We start from the raw sequence: 27,892 nt of genomic DNA, 5'->3' as shown, positions 1-27,892 counted from the left end.
ACAGAAAACCTTAACTGGACTTACAGTATTAATGAAGAAAATCACAAAACATGCTTTTTGATGGAGCAACTCACACTAAACACGTAGAACTTGAGAATGATCCTTCGTGGTTGGGAAGTGTGGGCTGATATCAAATAGAAGCTTAAAAAATAGAATGTCCACGTCTATCTATATCCATCTATCTACCTACCTACCTACCTAGATGTTGACAGATAGATACCGTAAACACAACCAAAAGACAAACATATAATTAGGAAAATATTTCTAAATTATATGAAAAAGTATTACAAACTTTAATATATAGAAACTACTATGTAAGAAAAATGGGCATATCAATTGAAAGTGGACAAATACAAAAAATTGGACACTGTCTCATTTTCTTAACAATCTAATAAATAAAAATAAAAAAATAAGATACTATTTTCCCTATGAAATTGACAAAACAACTGTAACTCAGTGTTCTCAGGTGCATGGGAAATGGTGGCTCCCAACATGGGTGCGGGAGAAGTGAGAAGCAGCTCAGCTTTCCAGAGGGCAGGATCCAGGCAGCATCGACTTCGAAATATTTACCCACGGTGGTACTCCTTTAGCATTTCCAGGAATTTACACACAACAAAAATCAAAATTACACATAAAGCTCCTTTTTAAGTGTTGTTTATAATAAAGACTAATTTGAAACAACTAAGTTTCCAGCAGCGGTGATGGTTTAATTGATGGTAAGCTTATACATAACAACCCTAACGGACCGCTGGATTTGAAAGAAAGCCTTTACGGCTCAATGCGAAAGGAGAGTTAGCAGTTCAAATATTGAAACAGGTGCCGCTTGTCGGTAAGGGACTTGAAGTGTTAGTCAGGATGTATCTTACACTTCACTCAGAAAACAGCAGAAGAGATCGGGGTTAATCTAATCCTTCGTGCCAGGGACTCCCTCCGATTGTGTTCAGAGACGTTGATGGGTATTCTGGAAACAAACACATAAATTAAAGGTTGCTGGTCAAATGAGACCGGGAGACACCGTGTGCTCTAGTCCTCCTGGTTGGTTTCCAGTTCCCGCCAGCGCTCCGGGGTCTCTGGGCAGCGAACCTAGCTGGCTGTCTCGTTCAGCTCTTACCGCATAACTTCGACTATAGAATTCTTTTTTTTTTTTTTCATGGAATGACCAGGACCATGACATGAAAGGAGAGTCTACAATGTGAGAAGCGAGGTACTTAATTCTTTAGTTCAAAATCTGTAAACAGATTTCTTTTCAGGTCATAGTAGTTGCTTCCAACAGTCTTGCGTGGTTAACAGAATAAGGTAGTGAATAGTAGTTTGGGACGAGGTCACTCGACGTACAAATGGCATAGTTGACGTTTTACGTCAACTGTCTGAATAAAAACCCTTTTTCAGGCAATAAACGTACACATATTAGGAGAAGGTAAGTTTGGGTGGAGACAAATGAACCCAAACATCTGGTTACCGTGCTCGTAGCTGTTTCTATTGCCATATTTTGTGTCCTGGTCAAGGGTATGACTCAGATGGTGTCCAGAACCCTACTTTGAATTCCTGAGGAGCAGCGGAGCCTAACACTGGCGCTCGGCAAGAGCGGGCGGTCTCCCCGTGGCTCAGAGCCGCCGTTAGGCGCCAGCGTTTCGTTTTGAGCTCTCCGCGCTCAGACCACCGCACCCCCAGCCGCCCGCGGCGCCCACATGCGGCCTCGCGCCCCTCCCCGTCCTGGGGAACGTCAGCCCTGGGCGTCTTTGGACCTGCGCCCCGTCCTTGTGTGGAGCGCATCCCCACCGTTTCCCGGCCCGCCCCGGTCTGAGTGTTCAGTCCGACCAAAGGCTTCCTTTCTGCTGGAAATCCGTCTTCCGATTGTCTGAGTTAAATGATTTACCTTGTTCTTGAGCAGGACTTAATGTTTTTTAAAGTCTCTCACCTTCACTTGCCCGTGAACTCGGCAAAGGGCAGTCGGGTGCCACCCGCACGGTTTGCTCCCCGAGGCAGTGTGTGGGGACCGCCGACCGGGGCAGGTGTGTGCAGGCTCCAGGGGAGGTGTGCGCTGGCACCTGGGCAAGTGTGTGCAGGCCCCTGGGCAGGTGTGTGCAGGCCCCTGGGAAGGTGTGTGCAGGCCCCTGGGCAGGTGTGTACAGGCACCTAGGCAGGTGTTTGCAGGCAGGCGTGGGCACCCGCAGCCCCTCATGGTTACTGCATCCTACGAACTGATGGATTTATCAGCTATTTTATCAAGATAAGATATTAAAAAGAAAACAAACATGGAGCAAGAGCATGATTTCCTTCTAAAATAATTTTTTAAAAACAACGAACGAATCTGTAGCAAGATGGTGTTTTGAGGCAGAGAAGGCCAGAGACCGCCTGGGACCGTGATGGCAGCGTCACGCACTCTGACCTGTGTCTGTGTGAGGTCGTAGTGTCCAGGCTTCTACCTGCATGTGAGTCTCAGTGACACGTAGGGTGACAGTGTCAGAAATAAGTAAGACTACCCTTTTCTTCACTTTCTTTCTGGATTTTGTTAATTGGTGTTAGAACTTTTTAGTTGATCCCCAGATAATTTCACTGTGGTCTATTATTTTGCATTCATTTGCATTATTCTTTTAGGGGGAGATTATTTCAGTTTATCTCATCTACCGATTATAGTCTGTTATAGTGGGAAGTGATTTTTTCCAAGAGATTTTATTTTTCTCGATTTTTTTTCTGTGTGTTTGTGTCTGTGTGAATTCTCTTCTCTCTGTGGGTATTAATTATAAGGATTTTGTTTTGGTTTGGTTTTGATGTTGTCTTCGTGTCTGGTTTCTTTATGGTTCTTTTTTACCGTCATTATTTGCTTTTTCCCTGTTCTCAGGCTGGGGGTTTTCTTTGATTACCTGGTGACTTTTCCCCGTCTGTACCTACGTGAGACGGCGGCACTAAAAAGCTCATTGAAGCCCAAGGCCAGGCTGCTGGTCGCCGCTCACCGCAGACACCGGTGCAGCCAGCCGGCCCCTCCGCATTCAGCATTTGGAGAGAGGTGTCGTTTGGCCTTTGATTTCTCTGGCGAAGTATTCCTGCATGAGGACAAGACGCCTGGCTGCCAGCCTGGGCCAGGTGGGGAAAGGGACAGGCCGTAGCACTGTGCACACCGTCACTCAGCTCCAGCCAAGAGCCATCCGCGTGCCTGAGCCAGTGCTGTACCCGACTCCCCCCGTGTCTCCCAGCCCTGGGCTCTGAGGCTTTGGGTTAACTTTGTCCTGGAACTACCCTCTCTCGTTGCAGGACAGTCATCTGGGAGCACAGCAAACACCGCCTGGACTCCTGAGTCTAACTGACCCTTTTGGGACTCTGGGACTGTTCTTGGTGGGGCGAATTATTTTCTAGTTTAGCAGAGTTTCAGGAGGGTGCAACATAAATGCATAGAACGTCATCCACTCAGCTTACCCATAAATCTTAGGTTCCCCTGTGTACGTGTGCGGAAAGAGCATCGTTCGGTTGTTGGACACGGTTTCGATCTGATGGTCTCACCTTTTCTGGAGCGGTTTTGACTGCACCTCCCATTTCTTGCCTCTTGCCCTGTCGCAGCTCTGAAGGCAAAGTTGGCCTCGGGTCTTTTACGGTGGCCGTCAACCCCGCCTGGGAGGTTGTTCCCTAAGATATCTGCACCCCCCACTCTGTCGCCTCCTCCAGCTGTTACCCAAAATGCCATCTTCTCAGCAAGGTCGAGCTCGCCCACCCCGCCGCCCGCGTGCCCTCCGCAGTGCCCGCTCCGTGCTTTATTTTCCCCCAGGCTCGAATCACTGCGTGACCGTCTACGTCTTTACCTTTGGTCATCGTACTTATTTACTGCTTATTATCTTTCTCACCTCACAAGACGAGAGCTACATGTGGGCCGAGCCTCTGACTTTTGTATGGTCTGTTCTGACGCTGGGGCGCCTGGCACATCCTGGGCGCTGGGTCAGTACTCAGTGATTTTATTCAGTGACATATCTGGCAACTATGGGCTACATCCTCGGTTCTAACAGGTAATTTTTAAGAGTTTCTAATTTAATAATCACAGACTATTTCTGTTTCTTTTCTGCAGTTCGCTTAGGATGCTGATTCAATATCATGTCATGAAGCTTGACCGATGCTCTCTGTTTTCTGGAAGGGTGTTTGGCGTCAGGGCACCATTAATGTTTTCTGGATCTGGTGAACATTTTCAATTGATGGTGACAGGGGTCCATCCAGTTCTTATTTACGAGTATATACTATTCCACTGCGACGTCTGTCCATTTGGTGTTTACTGAGTATCTTCCTTGGGCCAGCAGCTGCTCTGCGTGCCGATTAATAGGACACATGTGGTCCCTTCCCTCATGGGTCACTTAGTCCAGAAGGTGAGAGACAAGCAAGTTCCATAAAATAAACATCTATTTTGGAAGCTACTTTAGAGGAATCAAGTAGGCTCTGCAAATACACGCTAACAGGAGAGATCTGTCTGTCTGGGCTGATTCGGAAACGCTTCTCAGCAGAGACGTGGGCGTTGAACAGCCGTGAGCAGCCGGCGCCAGGAGAAGGTGTGAGTCTCCTGCCAGGCCCCCGACAGCGAGCGCCGTAACGCTCCACCTCTGCGTACCGTTCGCCCCATTCTCCGGTTAGAAGGCTTCCTTTAGTTTTTGTATTTTATTTTATTTTCTTTTTTGCTGTTAGGAAAACACTGTTATAAACATTGGTACACAAGCCTCCTGTGCCCGTGGGCAGGAATTTCTCTAAGGATACACCCACAGATAGGTCTGCGGGTCACAGGATAATCGCACCAGCTTTAATACGCTCCAGTGTCTCAGACATGCTGTGTCGACTCACCTTCCCACCGGCAGCGTGGGGGGCAGGGGGTGCCCGCTGCTCCGACGCTCATGAGCCTTTGCATAGTGGCATGTGGGCTTTTCCTTAAGTGCCATCATTCTTGATGTACGTGACCTGAGATGACCCTCTCTCGACCTCCGGGATGCCTCGCACTCTTCCTGCGTCTCTGGCGCCTCAGTCGCCCCTTCCGTTGGCCCCTCCTTGGCACCCCTCGACCGCTGATGTCTCCGTCTTCTCTCCCGTGTCCTGCTCTCTGTCCCCCCATTGCCCTCAGGTCGCGCAGCCCTCGGAATTCCGCGAATCCGGCCACATCGCTGTTGTGCTGCCCGGCAGCGTCTGACAACTGAGTCGTAGCTGCCCCTTGCTGCCAGGGGACGCCTGTGGGCAGGCGCACCGGCTCAGTCACTGTGCGTCAGTAACCCACGGCTTGGAAGAATGGAGAAGGCAGCAGTTTATATGCAGCTATAAAGGCAGTTAGGGACACAGTCTCAGAAGGGAAGATGAAAAACTAGCATCGACCTCGTCTCTTAATAGTACTACCTTGTTAACATAAATTACAGGATGTGACAGGAGGCTGAGACGGATCCAGCGAAGCAGGACTGAGGGCAGAGAGTGGGCACAGCTCGGAGGACCTGTGCCTACGAGCGTCAGATCCCAGAGAGGCTCGCGGGACGGCATCAACACGGCACGTGGGAGTAGAGGACAGGTTTTGTTTTCTTTGTGGATTCTTCTTAGTGGATGTAGGGATCGTAGATATTTTTGTCAAGAATGTAACAAATCTGTTACCTACAATGTCGTGCGTTCTTTAAGTATCGGGGAATGCAATCGTGTTGTGTAAATAACTGTGCCGTCTCGCCTCTGAGCTTTCTGTTGCCCCTGCAGAGCTCTTTTGCACTGTCCCCGTGCTGCCCACTGTGGTAGGGACCTCTCCTTGGCTCCCACCATGGCCCGGGTGTAGCGACATGGTCATCTCATTTCACAGACACGTGAACCGAGACTGGCGAAGGGCAGGGACTTGGCTCCAGCTCATAACGCGCAGGTGTCTGGGCTGGGCTGGGACCTGAGTCCTCCCCACTCAAGGCCACGTTGACCCCCGCCACAGGCGACTCCCAGTCACATGCACACCGAATGCTTACGGCACGTGGAAGGGTCCAGGGGTAGGCAGGACAGCGCCGCATGGCACCGGCGTGAATGCGGACCCACCAGGGAACGTGCCCCGTGGCCCACGCGGGCCAGGCGCATCTGCGGAGCGCACAGGTGTCTCCGCAGCCAGGTGTGCAGAGCCGAGTATGTCCGAGTGTCTGGAGTTTGTGCCGTGAAGGGGTAAGGGCTTTAAAACCAGTTCGGGAAGTAACTGGTGGCGATCACAGCGTCTTGAGCAGTGAAGTTAAATAGGGAATGGTGTTCTCAGACAGTTAATCTTCACGCGCTGAGGAGCACAGGTCAGGGTGGAAGGGCCAGAGCCCGGGCCGTGCTTTCCCGGTCTGCAGAGCATGGCAGCGTTCAAGTACATGTGCCGGAGAGCCTGGCCTGGGGAGACCTTGAACCTGGGAGGGCACAGAGGAGCCTCTTTATGAACTTGGGGGACGTGGATGTTGGGGAATGCTTGTGAAGTTGCATCTCGGTTCCATTGCTGTTGTCCGGCGGTTCCCCCTCGAGGCCCAGGGCCTGTCCCTGGGCGTGTGCCGCCCACACGTGACGGCCACCGTTGGAGCATCTGCTCGCTTCTCCCAGGGCTGGGGACGCTCGATGGCAACACGTGGCTTTCTCTTTGCGCCCCGTGCCTAGCATCCTGCCGCAAGCACAGCGTGCAGCGGTGATGGTAACCGTAGGAACGGTAATGACCACCGCCACATGGGCACAGCGCACAGATGAGGGGTTGTGTCCGGAATGCGCCATGATTGCCTGTGCTGGTCAGTTGCCCCCTTCGTCCCCAGCCGCCACACTCGTGGTCACCACCGCCTAGTGGCGGGTAACGCCTCCCCCATGACTCCAGTCAAGTCCAGCCGTGGTCACACCACTGGCCGTGAAACGCCTCCCGCCCGCCTCCTGGCCTCTCCTCCGGGTCCTCCAGCACATGGAGCTCTGAGGCTGTCCTTGCTCCGGGTCGGTCACTGGGGAGCATCCTGCCCACGCGGAGTGGGCTCAGAGCTTGGCGGGTCTCGTCTTGTCAGACGCCTGTCACTGCGATGGGCCTCGGCCTGGGCGCGGGGTCACCTGAATGCAGGCTGCTTCCGTGTCTGCAGGTCGATGCTGGGTCACTGGCTGGGACTTGGGGTGAGACAGCCTCCGCATGTGGCCTGGTGTCCACACCGCCTGGAGGCTGCTCCCAGAGACACCTGCCCACAACGGGTTTTCAGGAACCGGCGGAGTCCGCACCCTGCGGGAGGTGCTCTTGCTTGCTGAGCGCTGCTTCTCTGGAGGAATCTGGAATAATTCTTCTCGCCGTTGGGAAACTAACTTCCTCTCAGCCCTAAAGCATCTGTATTTTTAAGACACGGCTAATCTTATTTTGAAAAAGAAATTTCTTCATGTCGCAAGGCATTTATTTAATCTTTTAAGTACCTTAATTAAAATAGACATTAAACACTTCAATTCTATACTAGTCCCCTAAAAAACACGTTTCACATTTCCAAGAACTATGCGCCCCCGAGGGCAAAGGATGCAGTGACCTCGGGACCTGTGGAGGACTTACTGGTGGCCCTGGGAGCCGGGGAGCTGGGGCCAGGGAGGGCTTCTCTGAAGAAGCTTTGCTTGAGCTGCAACTGAGCGAGTGAGGAGAAATGCACTTCTCTGTTTCGTACATGGGAAAAGTAGATGCGATGCCCCAAAGCAGGAGAGGATTTGGTTTGTTTCAGGAACAGAAAATGACCACGGTTCTGGAATATCCAGAGAGGATGGTGGGAGAGGGTGAGGGGTCGCCAGTGACTGCACGCGGACTGCAGGCCCCAGGCAGGAGTCTGATATTCATACTGTCAGCAGGAAAGCGCAGAACGGTCGTAGCCAAATGGACGGTGACCCTTGATCTACATTTAAAGAGACGACGCATGCCGCTTCGCACCCGTGAGGATGGCTGTTAAGAGAAAGTAGCCCGTGTTGGGAAGGATGTGGAGGGACTGGACCCCGTGCGCCTTGCTGGTGGGACTGTGAGGTGCTGCAGCCTCTGCGTTCCCTGCCTGCCCAGCAGAACCCACATCCTCTGTGGGAAATAGTGTGTCAGACCCTACACAGACTCGCCACGTGCCGAGCAGTGCCGCGTCTAGACATAGGCCAGGAGGCACGGAAAGCAGGCTCCGCAGGTGTTTGTGCGGCAGTGTTCACAGTGGCCCAGATGTCCCCTGGCTGGCCACTGGGTGACCACAACGCGGGACACACACGCAAGGAGTGGCATTCAGCTGGAGAAATGTCACACGGTGCGTGCTGGCACGTGGGTGAGCCTTGCAACCACGCTTAGTGGCATAAAGCAGGCACGGAAGGGAACAGGCCGTATGGTACCTGGAGGCTTCACATCATCAGGAAGCAGAATAGAGGCCGCCACGGGCGGGGAGTGGGGCGATGGCGTCTTCATTCAGCGGGCATAGAATGTCCACCCACATGGGAAGATAAAGTTCTGGAGACGGAGAGTGGTGACGGATGCATAACAAAGCGAATGTACTTAATGCCGCAAAATAAATGCCAGCCACTCAAAAATGGGTAAAATGGTTAAAATTCTAGGTTACATATCTTTCACCACAATAAAGAAGAGAGAGAAGTCACGCTGGGTGGGTGAGGTCAGGCGGGTGGCGACTCTCGAAGTCCCTGGTGGGGAAAAAGGGCCTCCCGGTCGAAGGAGTGGCAGCCGAAGCAGGTGTCCATTCTGGGCGGAGAGCGAGGACGTAGTGACGGGGCGGCTGTGACGAGAAGGGGCAGCTCCGAGGGCGACGCCCGTGTCTTTGGTGGAGGCAGCAGCACCAGGGCCAGCGTGGGCGCCGGGGCGGAGACAGGGCCGGAGGCTGCCTTCGGCGGTCGTCAGCGCGCGGTGACTCGGGCACTGGCTGCAGGAGAGGTGACCGAGAGAGTGTGGGTACAGTTGGCTGGCGGCGAGGAGGCGCGGCGAGGAGGCGGGGGCGGGGACGGGGGGCAGGGCTCGCGCCGAGGCTGCAGGGGCATCTAGCGCAGAGCTTCGTGTCCGTGTCCGTGGCCACCCGGACGGTCTGCAGGCCCGGCCCCTGCTGAGGTCGGACGGGACGTGCTGAGCGCGCGGATCCCGCACCCGGCCGGCGGCAGGTCTGCCTCGGCCGTCCGCCTCCGCCCGCGAAACCGGCCGCGTCCCCTAGGACTTCCAGGCGCAGGCAGGCGGCCGGGTCTCCGTGGGTCCCAGAGGCAACCAGGGGGACAGCGCCACTGGCGCTCATCAGGGCTGCGTAATGCCCGTGGCTCCTCTTGCTCCAGTGTGTCCTTGGCACCTTATTTCGTCTTTGTGGGGTTTTTGTCTGTCATTTATGAAGCAGAGACACTAATGCTTCACAGTCAGACTTGTTAGAGTTAAAGGTCACACAAGTGACTGCCTGGTCCCCCGTGGAGGAAGCCAGAGATGCCGTTCTCATCAGAGTCTGGCAGGGTGGCTGGAGTTCACCGTGACGAAGAAGACATTCCGTGGAGCCAGGGGACCGACCAGGAAGGACCGGGTGACTGGTCACGCTGGCTGGGAAGTTCTTCCAAGGCATTCGTTTCCGGAGACTTGGAAGCTCCCGTGGCACCCGACAGAGAGAGGAGCATGGGAACTGTGGCAGTCACCATCCGGTGCGTGACCTTGATGAACGGTCTGCCCATCCCACGGGGACAGCAAGCATGTGACGTCGCAGAGTGAGGGCTCACGAAGGAGCTTCCTTCTTCAAACAGCGGTTCTCTCCTAGGACACCAGGGCTGTCTGCGCCTCCATCAATCCATTGCTTTAACAGTCCCCTCTTTTACTTACAATTTTATTTATGAACAGATGTACTAAACACTCTTTATGAAGAACACGTTATGAAGTACAATTGAAATAGAAACATTAAGATGAGCTGAAAATGACAAAATTAAAAAATATTTTTTGTATTTTACTTATTAATCATGTTAATAGTCTTTTGGTCTTATTAGAGCTATTATTAATGATTGCCTTTTCTTGGAGAGTTCTGTGAACGTCTTCATTATTCTGTAAATGTTGATTTAACATTTTGAAATACAGCAATTTCAAGATCCATTTATTTTTAATCTTAAAACTTGCCATGGCCAAAAAAGATACTGCACAGGGTATGCAATACAACTGGAAAATTACGTCATTATCTGGTTACAAATATGATCCTCAGTCTATAATTCCATCCATCAATTATGCAAAGGTTTCTGCGAAAATTCAGATGCTAAATTCCCATCTTCCCTAATGCCTGTCAGTTCTGAAAACAAATCAGAAGGTGTTCACATTTTCTTTTCTTTAACAAATGGACTTAAAACCCACTGCAATTATTTTCTCGTCAGGTTATTTTATAGGCGGAAAATTCTGCTGGAGTTTAAAGAAGGCAGTTATGAAAGAGTTTTAACAGGCATCTCCATCTTTTTGAGTGGAAAGTCATGTGATAACAGAAACATTTCCAAGCTTTATCTGTAAAGTGCTCTCTGCCGGGGACGCCTTTATTTCAAAAGCAGTTTGTTTTTCCTGCGTTGCTAAAATACCACCTTGCTCTCGGTGGGACAGATTAAATTTTCTTTTTTTTAATGCTCCCAAAATAACTATTATTGAGCAGCATACTCTTTACAGAAAAGGACAGCACTTCTGTCTTTGTGTAAGAAATGTGTAACTTCCGTAAGTTTGACAGCTTTTTAAGCACTTGGTCATGAGACAACCAGGAAACATCTGCATGGCACAAACTATTTTCTTGCTCATTCCTCATATCACAGAATATTATAAAATGTCTGCTTTTTAAGTTGACACAATTGTTAAATTCATTTAATCTGTCACAGAAAATAGCTGTAATGTGCTGGGTGACGCTGCCAACCCTTCCAATCTGGGGACCCCGCCTCCTCCCTCAGGGCGCAGGTGGGACCTGGGTGACACATGACAGCATGGGCTCTGTCCGGGCGAGGGCCGCGGATCGATCTGCGCGCTGAATGGACATGGACTATAAGACTTCCTGCCCGAGGCTGGTGCGTGGGTGTGGAGGGCTGGCTGCCCGCGGGGGGCGGGGCCAGGGTGTCTGTGGGGGTGCCTGGCGCTGCCCGTGGGGAGGGCTGGGGTGTCCCGTGATGGTGGGGGGTTGGCATGCCAGTAGAGGTGGCCGGGGTGTCCATGGGGAGGGGCATCCTGGAGGGGGCTGGGGTTATCTGTAGGGAGGGCGGGCATCTGTGGTTGGGGGCATTGCCATGCCAGTAGGGGCTGCAGGGAGGTCTGTGGGTAGGACCAGGGATCTGTGGGGTCCCGGGATGTCCGTAGGGGGGCAGGTATCTGTGGGAGGGCCAGGGTGTCCATGGGGGTTTGGAATATCTATGGGGGTCCGAGATGTCTATGAGGGGTCCAGGGTATCCGTGGGCGGCCCGGGGTATCTGTGGAGGTGCCAGGGTGTCAGTAGGGAGGACCAGGGTGTCCGTGGGAGGCTCAGGGCATCTGCGGGGGTGCCGGGTGGTCCATGGTGGGTGTACCTGTGTGCAGAGCTCCTGTCTTGTGCCTGAGCCTCAGGGCATTTGCCATCTCTATTTGGAAGACACTGATTGAGATTAATTTTCTCATCGTTGTTGGGAGTTGGTGACATTGAACCTGCCCCCCAAAATAAAGGCCAGCTGCGACCATCATCCACGGGACTCAGGCTCAAGGTCACACCTTTTAGAAAATTGAGAGGTGCAGGGCTCCGCGGTCACCTGGAGCAGGCGCAGGTCTGACCAGGACGTTCCAGTTCAGGTGTGCGAGGTGACTGGTCACGATGAAGTGGAGCCCCGCAGATGACTAAATAAGCGGTCACTTCTTGGGCAGTTACTTCTGTCCCCCTCAGAAGCGGGTGGGTGGGGTGACACGTGCTCGGCTGCTCTTTATTGTGGGTTGAGTTTTGTCTTTTGGGTGTTTTGGTCTGGTTTTGTCAGTGAGTATGTGTGTGCACACTACATATCCGTCTTTAAAACGCTAACTTATACTCAGGAAAGACGAGGACAGGCAGAGAGGCGGCCAGATGTCGGAGTGCTCGCACTGTCCAGCACCATCAGGCGGATGCCGAGTCCCCACCCGGGGCTGCTGCGTTTGGGGCGTCCGTTTATCTACCCCTGGAGCTCAGGCCTTACAGATGGAGGATTTGCCCTTGGCTGCCGAGTACACAGTACAGTCCACGCTCACGCAGAATGGGAGACTCTTCCCAGCCTTGGCACCCTTACTTTTTAGTTTTCATCCTAAATTAGAGAATTTCATGTGAAGGCGAAAAATACGACCTCCCGACGGTGGCAGTTTTGCTGGTGTCCCGGTGTCCCTCTCTTCGTCCACATGGCAGTCCAGACGGGTGGCAGGACGGTCAGTGGCCTGACTTTCGGGTTTTCTACTGTTTCACATTCATCTAAGGAGCCACTTAAATACACAGTAAAATTACAAAGGAACTAAGCCTCTGTCTGTACTGTCGTAGCTGAGTCACCCACAGGCCCAGTGCCATGGCACTTTCCAGCCATTCAGGTTTCCAAATGAACAGTAAGACTAATTTCTGCCTGGTTAACGTATCCTACGAATGTTCTATTTGACCAATTCCGAATGTCTGCGCCCACACCAGTATAATTTTTTGTTTAATACGTGGTTATAATTCATATTTATAGCCACTTTTCAGGCTAGAAAATGTAGCCCCTAAATTCTGCCATTTGTTATGACCAGAGAGCACACTGTATTCCAGGGGAAAATGTCTGCCGGCTTCTGCGGACTTTGCTGACAATACCACAAAATAGAGGGTGATGACTTTTTAGTTGTTAGCTTTCGTTAGTAACAGAATTTAACAAATATATTTAGAAGCCTCATACTAAAAAATGGAAAATAGCTTTTCATAACATTGAGAACTTAGCTATTAAAAATGCATTCAGTTGTATTTTATCAAGAAAGTCAGTCACTTATATCAAAATATAATATTGACTATTATAGACATAAATCTTTTGTTACTAAATATGTTAAAATTTAACATGAAGTCACTAATTTTGAAAAAATGGTGTCCCAAAATGACTTAAGAAACATACTTATGTAAATGGGAGTGGCTGTTACGGAGTCAGTGCTACAAAAGGTATTGGTCACCTTCGCCCTTTCCTCCTCACTGAGCACTGTGATGGGGGTCACACGGTCACTAGGTGCAGAAAACTCGCGCTGGCCGCACCGCACACTCCCAGAAAGAACCACCCCGAATGCAGGCTCACTCGCAAGGAGGCGTGGTGGTCTGACAAAGCCACGCTTCGGATTAAAGACAGTTCTAAACACTTCCCTCCCCCGCACCCCCTTACTCGTTTCTATGCTTTGTAAAGTGCACTCCTTCCTGCCCTTCCAGATTCATTAGTGAGATCATTTCCTTATTTTTGGAAGGATGTTTGAGCATCACTGGAAGCTGTTCTTTCTGTATGTTGGGTCTTAGTGATTCTTGCATTTGTGATTCACCCGAATAAACAAATAGTTGTGTCTTGATTTTATCTTAAGGCATTGATAAACTTATTAGGTTCAAGGACAGGAGGAAAATTCACTTCTCTAGGTTTCAGTGCTGGCCCAAAGGACTCGGTAACAAAGCGTGTCCTAGAACTTTGCTCACGCGTGCCATCATTCGTGAGAACGTGCCTGCCTCCATGCTGCTGCGACAGCCGTCTTTCGGATGTCACCCTGGGGCATGGGTGTGGAGAGCCGAGCAGTCAGGACAGGCTTTCGCAGCATGGCTACACGAAACGTGAGCCTCAGAGACGTCCTTTCGTAATGGGCTTAGCGAAGTGCGTGCCTGCTGCTCACCCCGCGCGCTGCAGCCCAGCGAAGGCGCGTCCGTCGGCGCAGAACGTGATGTCTAAGTGCCTCTCCCTGCTCGCTGCAGTGCCCTGCTCTGCGGAGAGCGTCACCCTTCTGGTGGTTCCCCCATTTCAGCGACAACTGCAGAAATCGGTCTCGTCTGTAAGATGGCAGCAAGGACCCTGAGCGCCCCAGAAGGCAGGGGGCGGGACGCAAGGCGAGATTTTGTTGCTGCATTTGAGCTTCTGTAGTTGGCTGTGCTCGTGATAATGAGACAGGCTAAGGCGTCAAGCTGTGCCTCGAGGAAACTCGTTTGTCTCTCCATGTTTTCTCAGTGCCCTCAAATGCACATTCCATCCAGCGAACAAAACAAAGCAAAGAAACAAAACAGATTTGCCAGGTTTGCCATACGTCCCCTTTCTTGGGGTCCTGGGCAATTCCTACCCAGTACCTGTGGTTTGTCCGTCCTCACAAGTCTGGTGCTCAGATCACACCTGCATTTTCAGTCTCGCTTATTTCCAGGGGCAGAGTTGATCCAGAGCAGGAGCAATTTCAAAAGCCCAGGGCAACTGGTGAGCATAAAATGTGACTTAGTGAGCAAGAATTATGCTGCTGGATTTCTGCATACTCAGTCCTCACATCGGCCCTAGAAAAGCAGCATCCCTTCTCCCAAATGCACGCGAGAGGAAATTATTCCTCGACTGTCCCCTATGTGCATTTCAAAACGCTGAAAAAATATCAAACGGCAGACAGTCTCCGGAGGCAAATTTGCTGTTTCCAATCATCCAGGAAAAGCAATATTTTAAAACTGTCGAAAACAGGGGTATATTTCAAATAACAATGTATGAGGATGGATGTCTACAGTATAGTCTTGAAGGGGTAAGGTTACCTTCAAATCATAGTTTATAGATTTATTTTAACTTTTTTATCAAATAAGATATCATAAGTTAGTAATTAAGTAGAAACCAAGAGAGAAGGAAAGGTTTTCCTCTCTGTCACCTGTCGCATCCCAATTCCCCAAACTCCCAGGTGTTCACTACTATCGGATGATGCTGTGCGAAGGCCACCTGCCGTGCCCTACCTGTGTCCCGGGGCTTCGTTCTGTAGAGACGGGATCAGCGCACGTGCACCAGAGCCTCCCGCGCCGGCGGTGACTGCAGGCCAGTGTTCGTGCCCGATCTCCATCCAGCGGCAACTCACGTCAGGGTTTACAAACACTGCCCACGTGGCCACTGTCATCTGCCACCGCCGACTCTGAGCGTACTGTCCAGCTTGTACCTGGCTAGTTTTATGTCACCACGTGGACTAACTTAGGCTCCTCAGGCGCATTGACACCTTGTCATTTAGGGCTATTTGTTTGGTACGGGTCTTTTTTTTTCATCACACCAAAAAGGATCAGACTCTCAGAACTGTGATCTCAGCGGATGAAAGAGAAGTAGCATAAACCAAAAACAGATGCAAGAGACGACCCCTGTCGGAGATTCGAGGATTATTTAAGCAAGTGTTTGCTTTCGTCCAGGCTCTGTGTTGCGTTTACATGTGTAGAGAAGCGGCGTGGATCTAGGTGCTACTGCAGGTCGTCTTAGGTGGGATCAGCGCTTTTTACGTTGACAAGAGCAAGGTTGTCTCTGGCAGTTTTTACTTCGATACAGAATGTCCTTGAGGGCTTGCTGGTTTCCCACTCAAACTTGGCACCAGGTGGAAAGATGCTTTACAAGTGTCAATTGACAATTATTCCAGGTTGATTCTCGATGATATTAGAGCAATGTCTTGATTAACAAATAACGGCGACATTAAGAATGGTCCACTCAAGCTGACCCATAATCTCAATGACTTTGATTTATCAGCCCCAAAAAATAAAACAAATGTTGACCATAAAATGGTAGCTCTCATAGCTTACCTAATGTTTTACAATTAAAAAGAACTACCCACTTCTCAATCATTTGGAAAAACAACATTTCATGATAAATGCCATAATATAAATGAGAACCCAAAGAAAAATCTCAGTTCATTTTTTTATTCCAACTAATTTGTGTGAAAGGTTAAAGTTGAAGTGAAATATTTATTTTTTTAGAACATGCTATTTTTTCATTATGCACTTAAAATTATATATTTTGTAGTCTTCCTATTTGTACACAAATCACGAGGTTTATTATTAATGGTTTCCTCTTTACTATGCTCATAAATGTGATTGCCCGGATCCCAGCACCCATGAGTGACCTAGCACGTCAGCTCTCCAGCAAGTAAGAAATTAATGCAAACCCTTATGGAAAAAAAGAGTTCAATTTCAGAATATTAGCGCACATATGCTATCAAAGGTTCAGGTGAAATCTTCTGATTTGGGGGAAATTCCATGATAATAGGTATCGAATTTCCTAGTAAATAAATAAATAATGCATTGCCAGTGAAATCTTGTCTCCTTCATTAAGAAAAAAATGGGATCTATTTTAGACTGCGGCACTGCCGACTAGGCGACTCAACATCCGTGACTTCCCTGGCAGCCTACCCATTCCAGATTAGGTGGCTCGAGTGCCTCGGCACGTCACCGTGTGCGGGAGGACTGTCCTGGATGGAGTCCCCATGGCGACCTCCCGGCGGCGATAGGTGATGTCTGCTGCTCCCTGACACACGTTCAGAGTAAACGTTTTGTTTTTGGGGTGTCGTGCTTGTGGCGCTGCACTTTCAAGGGGACCGATTTCCTGGAAATACCGCAAAACGCCCCATCGTGTTTCCCAGTTAGATCGCTGACAGATTCAGTATTGGTTCCTATGGTGACGTTTAACTTCTATACTCACTGCTTATTTTCCTGGAGGGAACAGCTGTCCTGCGTTGTGGTGGCAAGGTCACAGTGGGAGCGTGTGGCGCATCAGGGACAAGGTCACGGAGGGAGCGTGTCGCGCATCGAGGACAGCGGCGCGTCCTTCCCAGGATGCTTGACTCGGGGGAGGGAAGCACGCAGGGAGTGGCTTCCCTCCAAGGCACCGCTGCCATCTGTCCCATGGGCACGGGGCCTTGGCCTTTCTCGTCTGACAGGCAGGCCGTGTACCTGAAGAAACTAGAACCCCAAGGGAGGTCGAGATGCGGGCAGTGGCACGGGGTGCGAACTGAACACAGGACTGTGCCTCTCTGTCGAATGCATCGGCTTGATAGCCTTTCACCCGGCCACCCCGAGTTTGGGGTGACGGTTAGAGTCTGACCTTAAATGACTCTGAATGGTTGCTGTGATCACCACGGGGTGTGTGTGAGCTTACCTCCACCGTCGCCCCTCATATCCGCCCAGCTCGCCCTTCCCTGGCCAAGAGGAGAATGCGAATAAAGAGGTTCTTAAGGAAAGGGCCAGACCATCAACTGCTCAGGGTTGTCTGACCCCATCCATCCGAGAGAGCCGTGGCCACTGACATTATTCAAATGGAGCTGAACCATCTTAAACACGAAAGCACGTTCTTCACATGAGAAACAGTTGCCTATCCTTGAAGACATGTGGTGACAAGTGGGTAAACTGGCTGCATGAAATCTGTGCCCAGACTGCTGTGACAGAACAGCAGGGCGCACCTGCGAGTTTACTCCTCACCCCGCGGTGGCTGCTGCTCAGTTATTCGGAAAAGGACATTTCAGAGGTGTGACGCACGCTTTGCCTTCACATTCCCGCGTGGATGTCCCTGGGGTCAGTGTGTGGAAAAAGTGCCATCCTCTGTTCGGGGAGTTGAGATCCGGAGGGCAGGGATGATCTTTTTTAAATAATATTTTTAATTTTTCAGTTATCGTTGGCGTACAATATTATATTAGCTTCAGGTGTGCAACCTAGTGATTAGACTTCTATATACCTCAGTAAATCTAGTGCCTTCTGACTCCGTGCATAGTTATTACAAGATGATTGGCTGCCCTCCCTGTGCTGTGCTTCGCTTCCCCATGACTATTTTGTAACTACCGATTTGTACTTTTTAATCCCTCCCCTTTTTTTAACCATCTCCCCACCCCTCCCACCTGTTAACTCTCAAAATGTTCTCTGTTACCTGTGAGTTTGTTTCATTTTCCTTTTTGTTGTTTATTTTTTCTTTAGATTTCACCTGTATGTGAGATCACATGGCATTCGTCTTTCTCTGTCTCACCCGACTCAGCGCACTATTCCCCAGGTCCATCGTGCAGTAGCTTTCTCCACCCCTTCTCTTTGCATCCGTGTGTCTTTTGATCTGAAGCGAGTCTTGCAGGCAGCATATGGAACCGTTTAGTTTGCTTATCCATTCAGCCACCCTATCTATTGATTGGAGCACTTAATTCTTTTTTTATTTGAGGTGCTTATTAATAGCTATGTAGTCGTTGCCATTCTTTTTTTATATTTTTGATACATATTGTTCTTCTTCTTAAAGAAGTCCCTCCAACGTTTCCTGTAATACTGGCTTGGAGGTGATGACCTCCTTTAGCTTTTTCTTGTCTGGGAAGCCCTTTTATCTGTCCTTTGATTCTAAAGGGTCGCATTGCTGGGTAGAGTCATCTTGGTTGTAGGTCCTGGGTTTTCATCACTTTGGATATTTTATGCCATGCCCTTCTGGGCTGCAAAGTCTCTGTTGGGAAGTCGGCGGACAGTCTTATAGGTGCTCCCTTGTAGGTAACTAAGAGATGACCTTCTGTGATTTTATCCAGCGCTATAAACCGCAAGCTTGCAACAAATTATTCATCTTTTCTTTCAAATAGCATCTGTAGATATGTTAGAAAGATGCAGAACAACCCCCAAAATGATACTAAAATCACCTAAATAACAGAATACATGTTAGAAGAGGAAAAGACACTTAATTAATGCACGCCCTTGTAGAGGAAACAGTGTGAAGGCCCCGTGGACGCGCTCTGACCGCGCCGTGCTCTAAAAGGTCCGTGTCGCTTGCAGGTGTGGCTGCAGAAGTACGGCTACCTGCCGGCGCCCGGCCCGCACGCGTCGGCCCTGCGCTCCGCCGCGACCATGCAGTCGGCGCTGGCCGCCATGCAGCAGTTCTACGGCATCAACACGACGGGCCGCGTGGACCCGGACACGCTCGCGTGAGTAGCCGCGCCCCTGCCCGGCCCTCCAAGCTCTCCAGCAGCCCCACGGGGTCGTGTGTCCTGCGAACGTTTTGTGGCGTTCAGCCGGCTTACACCCCACTCCTGAGAGGCTGTCCACACCCCTGGCGTTAGCGACACATTTTCAAAATAGGGGAGATACTCTGAACAGTGCGAGTCAGGGCAGATGGACAGCTGCAGCCACTGCGAGCACAGTGCCAGCCGGTGACATGTCCGAGCAGGTGGTGGGGCCCCCTGCGCTTGTCCTTTCCTTCATAAGTGACGCTGCAGCAGTCGCTTGAAATCGGCTCAAGTAGTGACACCAAGGACAGCAGGAAACAGCACAAACCAGGCTCCTTGGGGGGGGGGGGCAGCGGGAGCCGGTTGTCCATGTGTCCCCCACGAGTGACAGCGCCCTACACGCATCAGAGCAGAGGGCTTTTTACAGGAAAGCCTCTGCTTTTGATTTTGATTAACAAAGGGCTTGTTTTTACTTTTTAGTAATGTTTGTTACTATATTGATTGATGCATCTCTTTGTTCGTTTATTCATTCAACCAGTAACTCCTGACTGGGCACTCTCTCAGAGAGGCAGACACAGCTTCAGGGGCAGAGTGGCTTCTTCAAGGGGGTCCTGGAGTTAGGGCTTGGCTAGATGCGGTGGCCGGGGCTGCGGACCGAGGCTGCGGACCGAGGCAGCAGGGGACGGAGCAGTTCACGGGGACGTGTCCTGTGTTTGCTGGGTCTGTACACGGCGGGAGTCCGGCCCGCCGCCTGCTGAGCTGGGCTGTCTGCGGCAGGGGCGGCTGGGGTGGCTGGGGTGGCTGGGGCACCCCCCCCGCCACCACGGAGGCTCAGCTATGTCCAGGTCGCTCAGCACCCAGGCCTCTTCACTGCCGCGTGAGGAGCTGTCCACGGTACCAGGCGGGTGCCTCGGCAAAGGACGCACTCATTTTTCTTTCTGAACCTTAAATATCTGGAATAGGTTGGCTCAGACGTACATCATCAATCCTGATATATTAGACTAATTTAACGTATAATTTAAAAATTAGATTTTGCCTTCTCATACTTACCGGCAGATGTTAGTCATGCTATTTCCATCCCATCGAGATATGAAAGCACATAATAAAGGCTTAAAGAGGGAATGTCACGGCAGCGTGAAAAAATAAATGCATTTCCTCTCCTAGTGCTTTTAGAGATACGTAAATATTAACTTTGATCTACATCTGGGGAAATGTAATCAGGAATTAATGCATTCTGCAAGGAGGAGAAACTCGTGATCAGTTTTGGGAACAGCATGTGGATGTTTTCACCCGGCTGCCCTCTAACCACTGCGGCTGCGTTCTCAGACTTTCGTTTCAGCCCGTCATGCTCTTGTCCCAGACGAACGCAGCCGTAGGGTCACACGCGGGCCGCGGGCCCCGCCTTTCGCAGCCGTGTGTAGCATGGGACTCCGTTTGAGCGAGTCCTCACGCCAACACGTCACAGCGCTTGGCACAGCCTTCTCGTCCCCTGCCAGAGCTGCTATGTAATAAGGGACTTTCTTGGGAAATAACACACACTGTGAAAAAATACAAGAAATTGACACCTTTGGGAACAAGTTAATTTTTTTGATTTTTTTGTGAAAGGTCTACTTCTTACTAGATGATGAAATTAAGGAAATGGAGGCTGGTAGAAGGGGCACCTGTGTTTTCCCCTAGAGTTGAGAGCCCCTCTTGCTGGTCATTGGGAAGACGCGTGGTGCGTGGGTCAGATTTCTCCGAAGACCCGGAAACAGGCCTGTGTCTGGAGGGGATGGCGGAGCGGGTGGGCGGGACTTACTCGGGCCTTCGGGCAGACGGCGGTCTTGGCAGGTGGGAGAAGGCCTCGGAGTACCCCCCGCCCAGGGCACGGACCCCCGACCTGGACAAGGGCCGTGCCAGCGGGCAGCCGTGAAGGTCGCATCCGCATGAATCATGGCACCACAGAGCCTTTCATTTAAGGCCAACCTGGTTTCTGGCTTGCTCCTATTTTTGGTGTTTTGTTTGTTTAACAAACCTTCGTTCTAACTCCATCCTTTTGGAATTTGGAAAGGCATCTTGTCCTTGAAATAGAGTGTTCTACCTGCAGGTGTTTCTAGGTGAACCCACAATAGCCTCATCATCTTCCCTTCCTGACTGCCATGCTTCCTCTGTCCTCCATGCCACCGTCATTGTCTCTCATCTCAGAAACCCTGTTCCTTCCTTTGCCGCCTGTCTGTGTGTTTCCGCCGATGTGGCCCAGTGTGGAGGTGCTGTCACTAAGGGTATCCAGCTCAAAGGTGTACTCTTTCTGTAGTAAGATTCACACTACCTAAGCAGTTGTCTGTGCCTTTGTAATCCGAAATGAATGGGTGATCGCAACTCGTGCTGAAATAGTCAAATTATAAGGTGCGAGTTTTTATCTAAGCCTTATTACACAAAATATGGCTATAATTATCGACCTAAAATTACTCCTCTATATTGAAATAATGCCTTAGGATTCATTTTCAGATTCTGTAAACTTTTATCAAATTTTAGACTCTTGTCAAGATTATTTGTTTTTAAATTAAATAATTACACTCCTCCTTTGGCAGACAGACATTTGGTACATCCAATCTATAATTCTTGGGTAATTAAAAATAGCCATGCCAATTGTGGTCGTTTCTATTTCATGTTGAAGAAATTTTAACTATGTTCAAGCAACAAATGTACGTATTACATTAAATGGCATATTATATTGTTTTATGTTAATTAGCATTGGCGTTGGCAAGACAGAAATAAAAACGTATCCCCAACCCAAAATGAGCTCATTAGCATATATTGCAGTGGTTCTTTTAAATTATGGGTTTCTTAGCTCATTTTTGGAAGTAAGCTCACTTAAGTTCCGTAATAAGTGGAATAATTTATCTTATGCATAGAAGGGATGTATTTAGCAGGGAGAGAAAAAGATAATGAGGCAATAAAGAAAATGAGTCTAATAGGTTTTTCTAATGTTAATACTAAGTATTTTTAAATTCTAGTTTATCTTTGATGTGTGCACAGCCTCATGATTGACAAACGGACATGTACACACACATATACACAGATGTACACATGCATGAAGATGCACATGCAGGCATATATATATTTAAGATGAGCTGAGTAATTCTGCTTAATTTATTCAAACCATGCCCAGAAATTTATCTCAAGTTAATTTAAGACAGAATAAGTAACTTTTATCAAAGAATTATTATGAAACTATAGTGGTATTTGAACTCCTAATTTAAGAATTAAATTTTTTTTAGCTATATATATCACAAGAACCACAAGCTTTTTGGCTTAATTATCATATTGTCATGATTTTTACTCTTTTGTCTGACTTATGTAGTTAAGACTCGTCTTTTCCAATTTAGATATAAGCGATTCATCAGCAATTAAAGTTCTTTTTGTTCACACGTCTAGGTATGTTCTGAATACTCCAGCATTGCTCAGACACTCTAAGGCCATAGGCTGGGTCAGTCCTCATTCTGGCAGGTGTGGAGGGTGGTGGGGAGCAGGGGCCTTACATCTGCCTCCTGAGATGTCAAAGGTGGAGGCTTAAATGAGAGCGGGCGCTGACTGAGGCTCTGTTCAGCTCACAGACCACGGAGGCTTCCTAGATATACTTTCTGTGCGTGGGGTTTTCAGTTGTTTAACTTGGCAACTTCACCTCGTAAAGAACACACGTGTCCACGCAGGCAGCTCAGGGTCAGTCGACAGGAGGAAAGCCTGCGGGCCAGAGGACACTGGCAGCCCGTCCACAGCTGAGCCTAAACGACGTTACTTTTTACAAATCATCCTAACTGCTGGATTTGACTCCACGAACCAAACGCGACCTGAGGACTTTTAATGTAATAAAAATAAGCGTATTTAGAAATATCTAGAAGACACGGTGACGCGGTCCTGGAACTGCGGCAGCGACAGCGGTCGTTTCCGCCGGGCCCTGTTCCAGGCGCTTCACGTGATCCAACTAATTTACTCCCACGATGACTCAGGGAAATGCAGGCAAGGAGACCAGGAGTGGAGGGAAACGGGACCAGGAGCCTGCGACGCCCGGTTCCGGGCCGCAGGTGCAGGGCGGGCTGGCGGCTGGCTCCCAGACCCCGTTCCCACGGCCCCCCCACCCCGCTCCTCTGGGCGACAGAACGAATCACTGGTGACAGTGAGATGCCAGAGCAGTTTTGGAGGCAGAGGAGGCCATGCGCTGATGGGCCGGGGGCCAGGGCGAGCAGTGGAGGGCGCCCCCGGCGGTCTGCTCGGGCGTCAGAAGGGGGCTAGGACTTCTGGCTGAGGTGAGGCACCAGGGCCATAGGCGCGAGTCTGGGGCCGGGGAACGTAGTTTTGCTTTTGTTACATGTGAGACGGGAAGGGGCGACAGGACCGCTGGGTGGAGATGAGAGCACTTAGCCTGCTGTGTCGCGATGTTTTTGTGTCACGCATGTCTGACTTGCATGATGCGGACTCAGCAAGGGCCTCTCGCCTCGATTATCTTTTTATCCACGTTTCTTAAATTAAGTTTGTTGGGGTGACATTGGTTAATAAAATTATACAGGTTTCAGGTGTACGATTCAGTAATACGTCACCTGTGTGTGGCGCGGCGCGTTAAGTATCTCTCAGCGTGTTATAAAGCTCAGAAATGTGTGGGGTGAGTGGGCCGGGACGGAGTGAGGAAACCCACGGACACACAGTTGGAACATAGGACGAAGTCGCCTGCAGTGGGCAGAGGCCCAGGAAACACGTCAGCACGGGCCCCTCACCCACCCCAGCCTGTCCTTGGGGCGCGTGCGTGGCCCCGGTGGGCACGGGCATCACGGAACCTAACTGTTGGTTACTCCCTTCACCCTTCAATTCTGTGCGTTCTTAACGTAGCTTTAGAGAGCATATTCTCATTGAAAATGCATCGTATTCTGATAATAGCCAATTCTGTTCTGTCAAACTCTATCCCACTATCCATTTCAAATTTTTTCTCCTATTAGAGTGTTTCCTTAAATATTTTCCTTAGCCATGACCATGTTCCTAAGTATGACCATGTTCTGCTTTAAGTAAATTTATTCATATTCAGTAACCATATATCGTTTATTCTCCTAGTACTTTTAGTGAGATAAGTAAAGCTTTGTAGCCGCCTTAGGAATATTATAATTTTTGTTGATGTAATTAAAGAAATACCCATATGTAAAAGCCACTTAAATCATCACGAGTCCATCATTAATGCTTAGTACTTGCTAGTTAAATCTAGGTCTAGATCTTACAGTTTATATAATAAAACATAATGATCTTTCTTTCTCATCTGCTCACTGGATATCTGCTTATGCCAGAGGTTTTCGAAGGAACCGGGAGTATGTAGATCCCTTGCCCTCCACTGCCTTACAGTCTAGTGAAACAATGCTCAGATATGGGGCCTTCGGAATGCCCAGGCCTATGAGGTGAAGGGCAGAGGCCCTGGCCTCACCTCCACAGTCAGTTCCGTAGGCCGGCGGGCCCTCGGAGTTGGCATTCTCAAGGTGTCTGCTTAACTTGGAGATTTTAATAAATGCAGAGATTTTCTGGAGTGACTCTACGGTGCATTTTAAATGAGGTGGGATTTGTTATGTCTGCATTACGACGGGGGCAGAATGAAAAGGAGAAGCTTGGACCGCTTATTGGAAAAGCATCATCTTTCCTAAAAGTAGCTGTCACGATGACGTTGCATGAAACATCATCATTCTTTTGTCTGTAAAAGCCGATTAGCTGATTTAACCATGTAACGTGGAAGCTGTTTTATTTGTGCAGAATGCACGTGTTTGGGTGGCCACAACCAGTTCAATTCTCTTTCATTTAAAGAGTGTAGAAGTTGTTCAGTGTTTGGTGAAATACAGCAAAAAATGATTCTTTTCTTATATCACTTTCTGAAGCATGTTGCCCCACGAAGCCTGCATTAGCTCTGTAATTGTTAATTTAAGAGGAACGCTGAACAGTGAAGCCACCCTTTGAGTCACTAAAGAAAAACTACTCAAAATGAAAACTTTTCTCCTTAGATAAGAAGCAAGAATATGTAGAAAGCATGACAGTGGTCAAAGCATACTCTCTGGAAGTTAGACAGCCGTGTCTGTATAAATACGTAAAATGAACAAATCAGAGGCAGCATTTTATTTTCCTAATACAAATATGTTAAACTTGTGTGATGCTAAACCTCATATTCGGGCAAAAAATTTTAAGCTTTGAATTTGGATATTATTAAAGATCCAAAGCAGATGGCCGTCACTTAGAAACTGAGGTCAAGATCAAAGCGAAAAGAAGAAAAAAGTGGAGGAAGGCAGTGTTACTTACACGAGCAGGTGACTTCCGTGCGAGCAGGAGGAGAGTGCCATGTGCCTTCCCGACTCGTGGAGCTTAAGATCGTAACAGTGTTGTACGTTAAAGCTGAAAGAAACCTTAGTGATAATTTATTTTAAAAAGTCTGATTTTATGAGACTGGGTCAACAGTTAGCTAAAAATAAACTAGCGAAAAAATATTTGGAAGATCTGAGTTGTAAACTAGTGATTTTTGATCATCAAGAGAAAAAAAGTGCTTTCTACGTAGATTCAAACTGCAGGAAAATGGACAGTCTTCGCCTTTTTGATTTCCATTTTCATTATCACTGTCATAGATTACCGTCTCAGTTTATTTCCTTTTAAACTTAATGATTAGGGTTGTTGATCAGTAACTGGAAAATACTGCTTTTTGCAGCTGGATGAAGAAGCCTCGATGCGGTGTGCCTGACCAGACAAGAGGTAGCTCCAAATTCAATATTCGCCGAAAGCGATACGCATTAACAGGACAGAAGTGGCAGCACAAACACATCACTTACAGGTATCAGAACGAATGGTGAATTACCGTTTTTCCATTTTTTTGCAACTGTTTATTCTGACGTTTTGTTTGACAGCTTATGCATGTCGACTATATGGTGACATAGTGATATGATGTTAACATCAGGAAATTAAAACTGCAACTGAGGAAGAACGAACCGTCCACTCGGGGGCTTTGCGGGTGTTCCTGGAAGCGCCTGGTCTCCTTTGCAAGCCAGACTCTCCAGCCTCTTCGAATGAGGGCCACTGCTCGGGGCACTGTGAGGCGAGTGTTCAGTGCACTGCACTCTATCACAAGTAGTCGTAACCGAAAAGCTACTCGGACAACAAAACATATAAATAATTGCCGTTGAAACAGAATGTCTTTGGGTCTTTTAATTAACTTTTACTGTCAGTGCAATTGCTAACTGCATGGTAAGATCATGAGTAGCTTTGTAAGAAACCACCAAGCTGCCCTCCAAAGCGGCTGCACCATTTCGATTCCCACCGGCAGTGAATGAGCGTTCCCGGGGCTCCACGTCCTCGTCAGCACTGGGTGTCGTCAGTGTTCTGGATTTCGGCCATTCTGACGGGTGTGCAGTGGTGTCTCGTTGTTGGTTTAGTTTGCATTTCCCTGATGACGTGCGATGCTCACCACATCTTCATATGCTGAGATGCCATCTGTATGTCTTCTTTGGTGAGGTGTCTGTTCAGATCTTTTAAAGGAAAGACGAAGTATTCTGTAATATCAGTTAGACTGAGTTGCTTGTTGGTGGTGTCCAGTTCAACTATATACTTATCTCTTTTCTGTCTGCAGAGTCTATCTGTTCTGAAGCCCACCCTGCCTGATGTTACAGTTTTATTTTGATTAGTGTCGTATGGTGTAACTTTATTCATCCCATACTTTTAATCTTATCATTGTCTTTATATTGAAAGTGGGTTTTTGTAGACAACATATAATTGGATCTTGTTTTTCAGTCCACTTTAATATCTCTGTCTTTTCAGTGGTGTATTTTGACCGTTTAACATGGTGAGTGATGTAGCTGAGTTAACGTCTGCCGTGGTGGTGACTCTGCTGCCTGCTGCTGCTGCGCTTCATTCGTTGGTCTTTTTTTTTCTACCTTCTACGGTTTAAATGAGCAGTTTCTATAATTCCATTTTCTATTAGCATGTCACTTACACTCTTTTAAACATTATTTTCGTGGTACTCTAGAGTTTGAGATACACATTACATGACTCTAAATCTACTTTCAAATAGCTGTGCTACTTCGCAGGCACTGTGAGGCCTTTTACAGGGTCCCTCTTCCGCCCTTGTCCCTTACGACATTGTTGTCATTCTCTTCACCCCTCCATTAGCTGTTCTCACCCCACAGATTGCTGCTATTATTATTTTGAACAGTTATCTGTTAGATCAATTTAAATAACAACTTTATTTCACCTTTATTCACTTCTCCCCTAATGCTCTTCCTTTCTTTAAACCGATCAGAATTTCTGGCCTGCGGGATTTTTCTTCTCTTTAAACAACTTCTTTTAAAATTTCATGAAAAGCAGGTCTACTGGCAACAAATTATCTGTCTTTCTTTCTTTTCTTTTCTTTTCTCTTCTTTTAAGAAACTTTTTTCTCCTTCACCTTTAAAAGATATTTTCACTGGATACAGAATTCAGAAGGAAGGAAGAGACTGCTAAAGGCCAGTATGTTCAGAACCAATCATGACTCCATTTATGCTGTGTCCCTGTACTGACCTTGCCTCAGCCAGTTTTGAATATTCAAGTAATTAAATGTCCGTCCCTGTAAAAGTCCAGGTTATTGATGAGCACAGCACGGCACGTGGTTCAGAGTAAAAAAGTCTGGATTTGGATCCTGGCTCTGATACTCCCTGTAAAACTAGGGTCAAGTTACTTAACCTTCTAAGTCTCGGTTTCCCTGTGTGCAAAGTGAATGCTGTAATGATACCTCCCTCATAATGCTTGGGAGAAAATTGTCAGACAATGGGGGAAAGAAAACTTAGCACAGTGCTTGGAACATAGGGCTTAGTAAATGCCAACTATCATCTTCACTCCTTTAATTTACCAAATTGCAGAAATTGTTGAGTGTTTTCTAAGAGGATTATGGAAAGTTGAGGGCGAGAGCTAAGGATATTGCATTTTTAAGTTAATATATATAAGACGTTAGGAAGTTGCACGGTGTAGAGTCAATGTTGTATGAGCATTTGCTACTACATAATTTTTTTCTAGATTTACGATCAGTTTTCTTTGGCAAATTTTGCTTCTTGGGTGATAAGG

General features: G+C 48.6%; 1 protein-coding gene across 1 annotated transcript in view; it reads left to right on the top strand.

Annotated features, from left to right (window-relative positions):
* Positions 1-27,892, top strand: part of MMP16 (matrix metallopeptidase 16) — a 155,535-nt gene that overhangs the window by 72,316 nt on the left and 55,327 nt on the right. The window contains exons 2-3 of the mRNA XM_039841982.1: positions 18,642-18,790; positions 25,512-25,634. Of these exons, the coding sequence (XP_039697916.1) occupies positions 18,642-18,790; positions 25,512-25,634 (272 nt within the window). The remainder of the gene's footprint in view (positions 1-18,641; positions 18,791-25,511; positions 25,635-27,892) is intronic.

The sequence above is a fragment of the Pteropus medius genome, unplaced genomic scaffold (genome assembly GCF_902729225.1).
Source record: "Pteropus medius unplaced genomic scaffold, Ma_sr-lr_union100, whole genome shotgun sequence".
NCBI classification, from domain to species: domain Eukaryota; kingdom Metazoa; phylum Chordata; class Mammalia; order Chiroptera; family Pteropodidae; genus Pteropus; species Pteropus medius.
The sequence above is the reverse complement of the archived record's forward strand: the minus strand, read 5'-3'. Positions and strand labels throughout refer to the sequence as shown.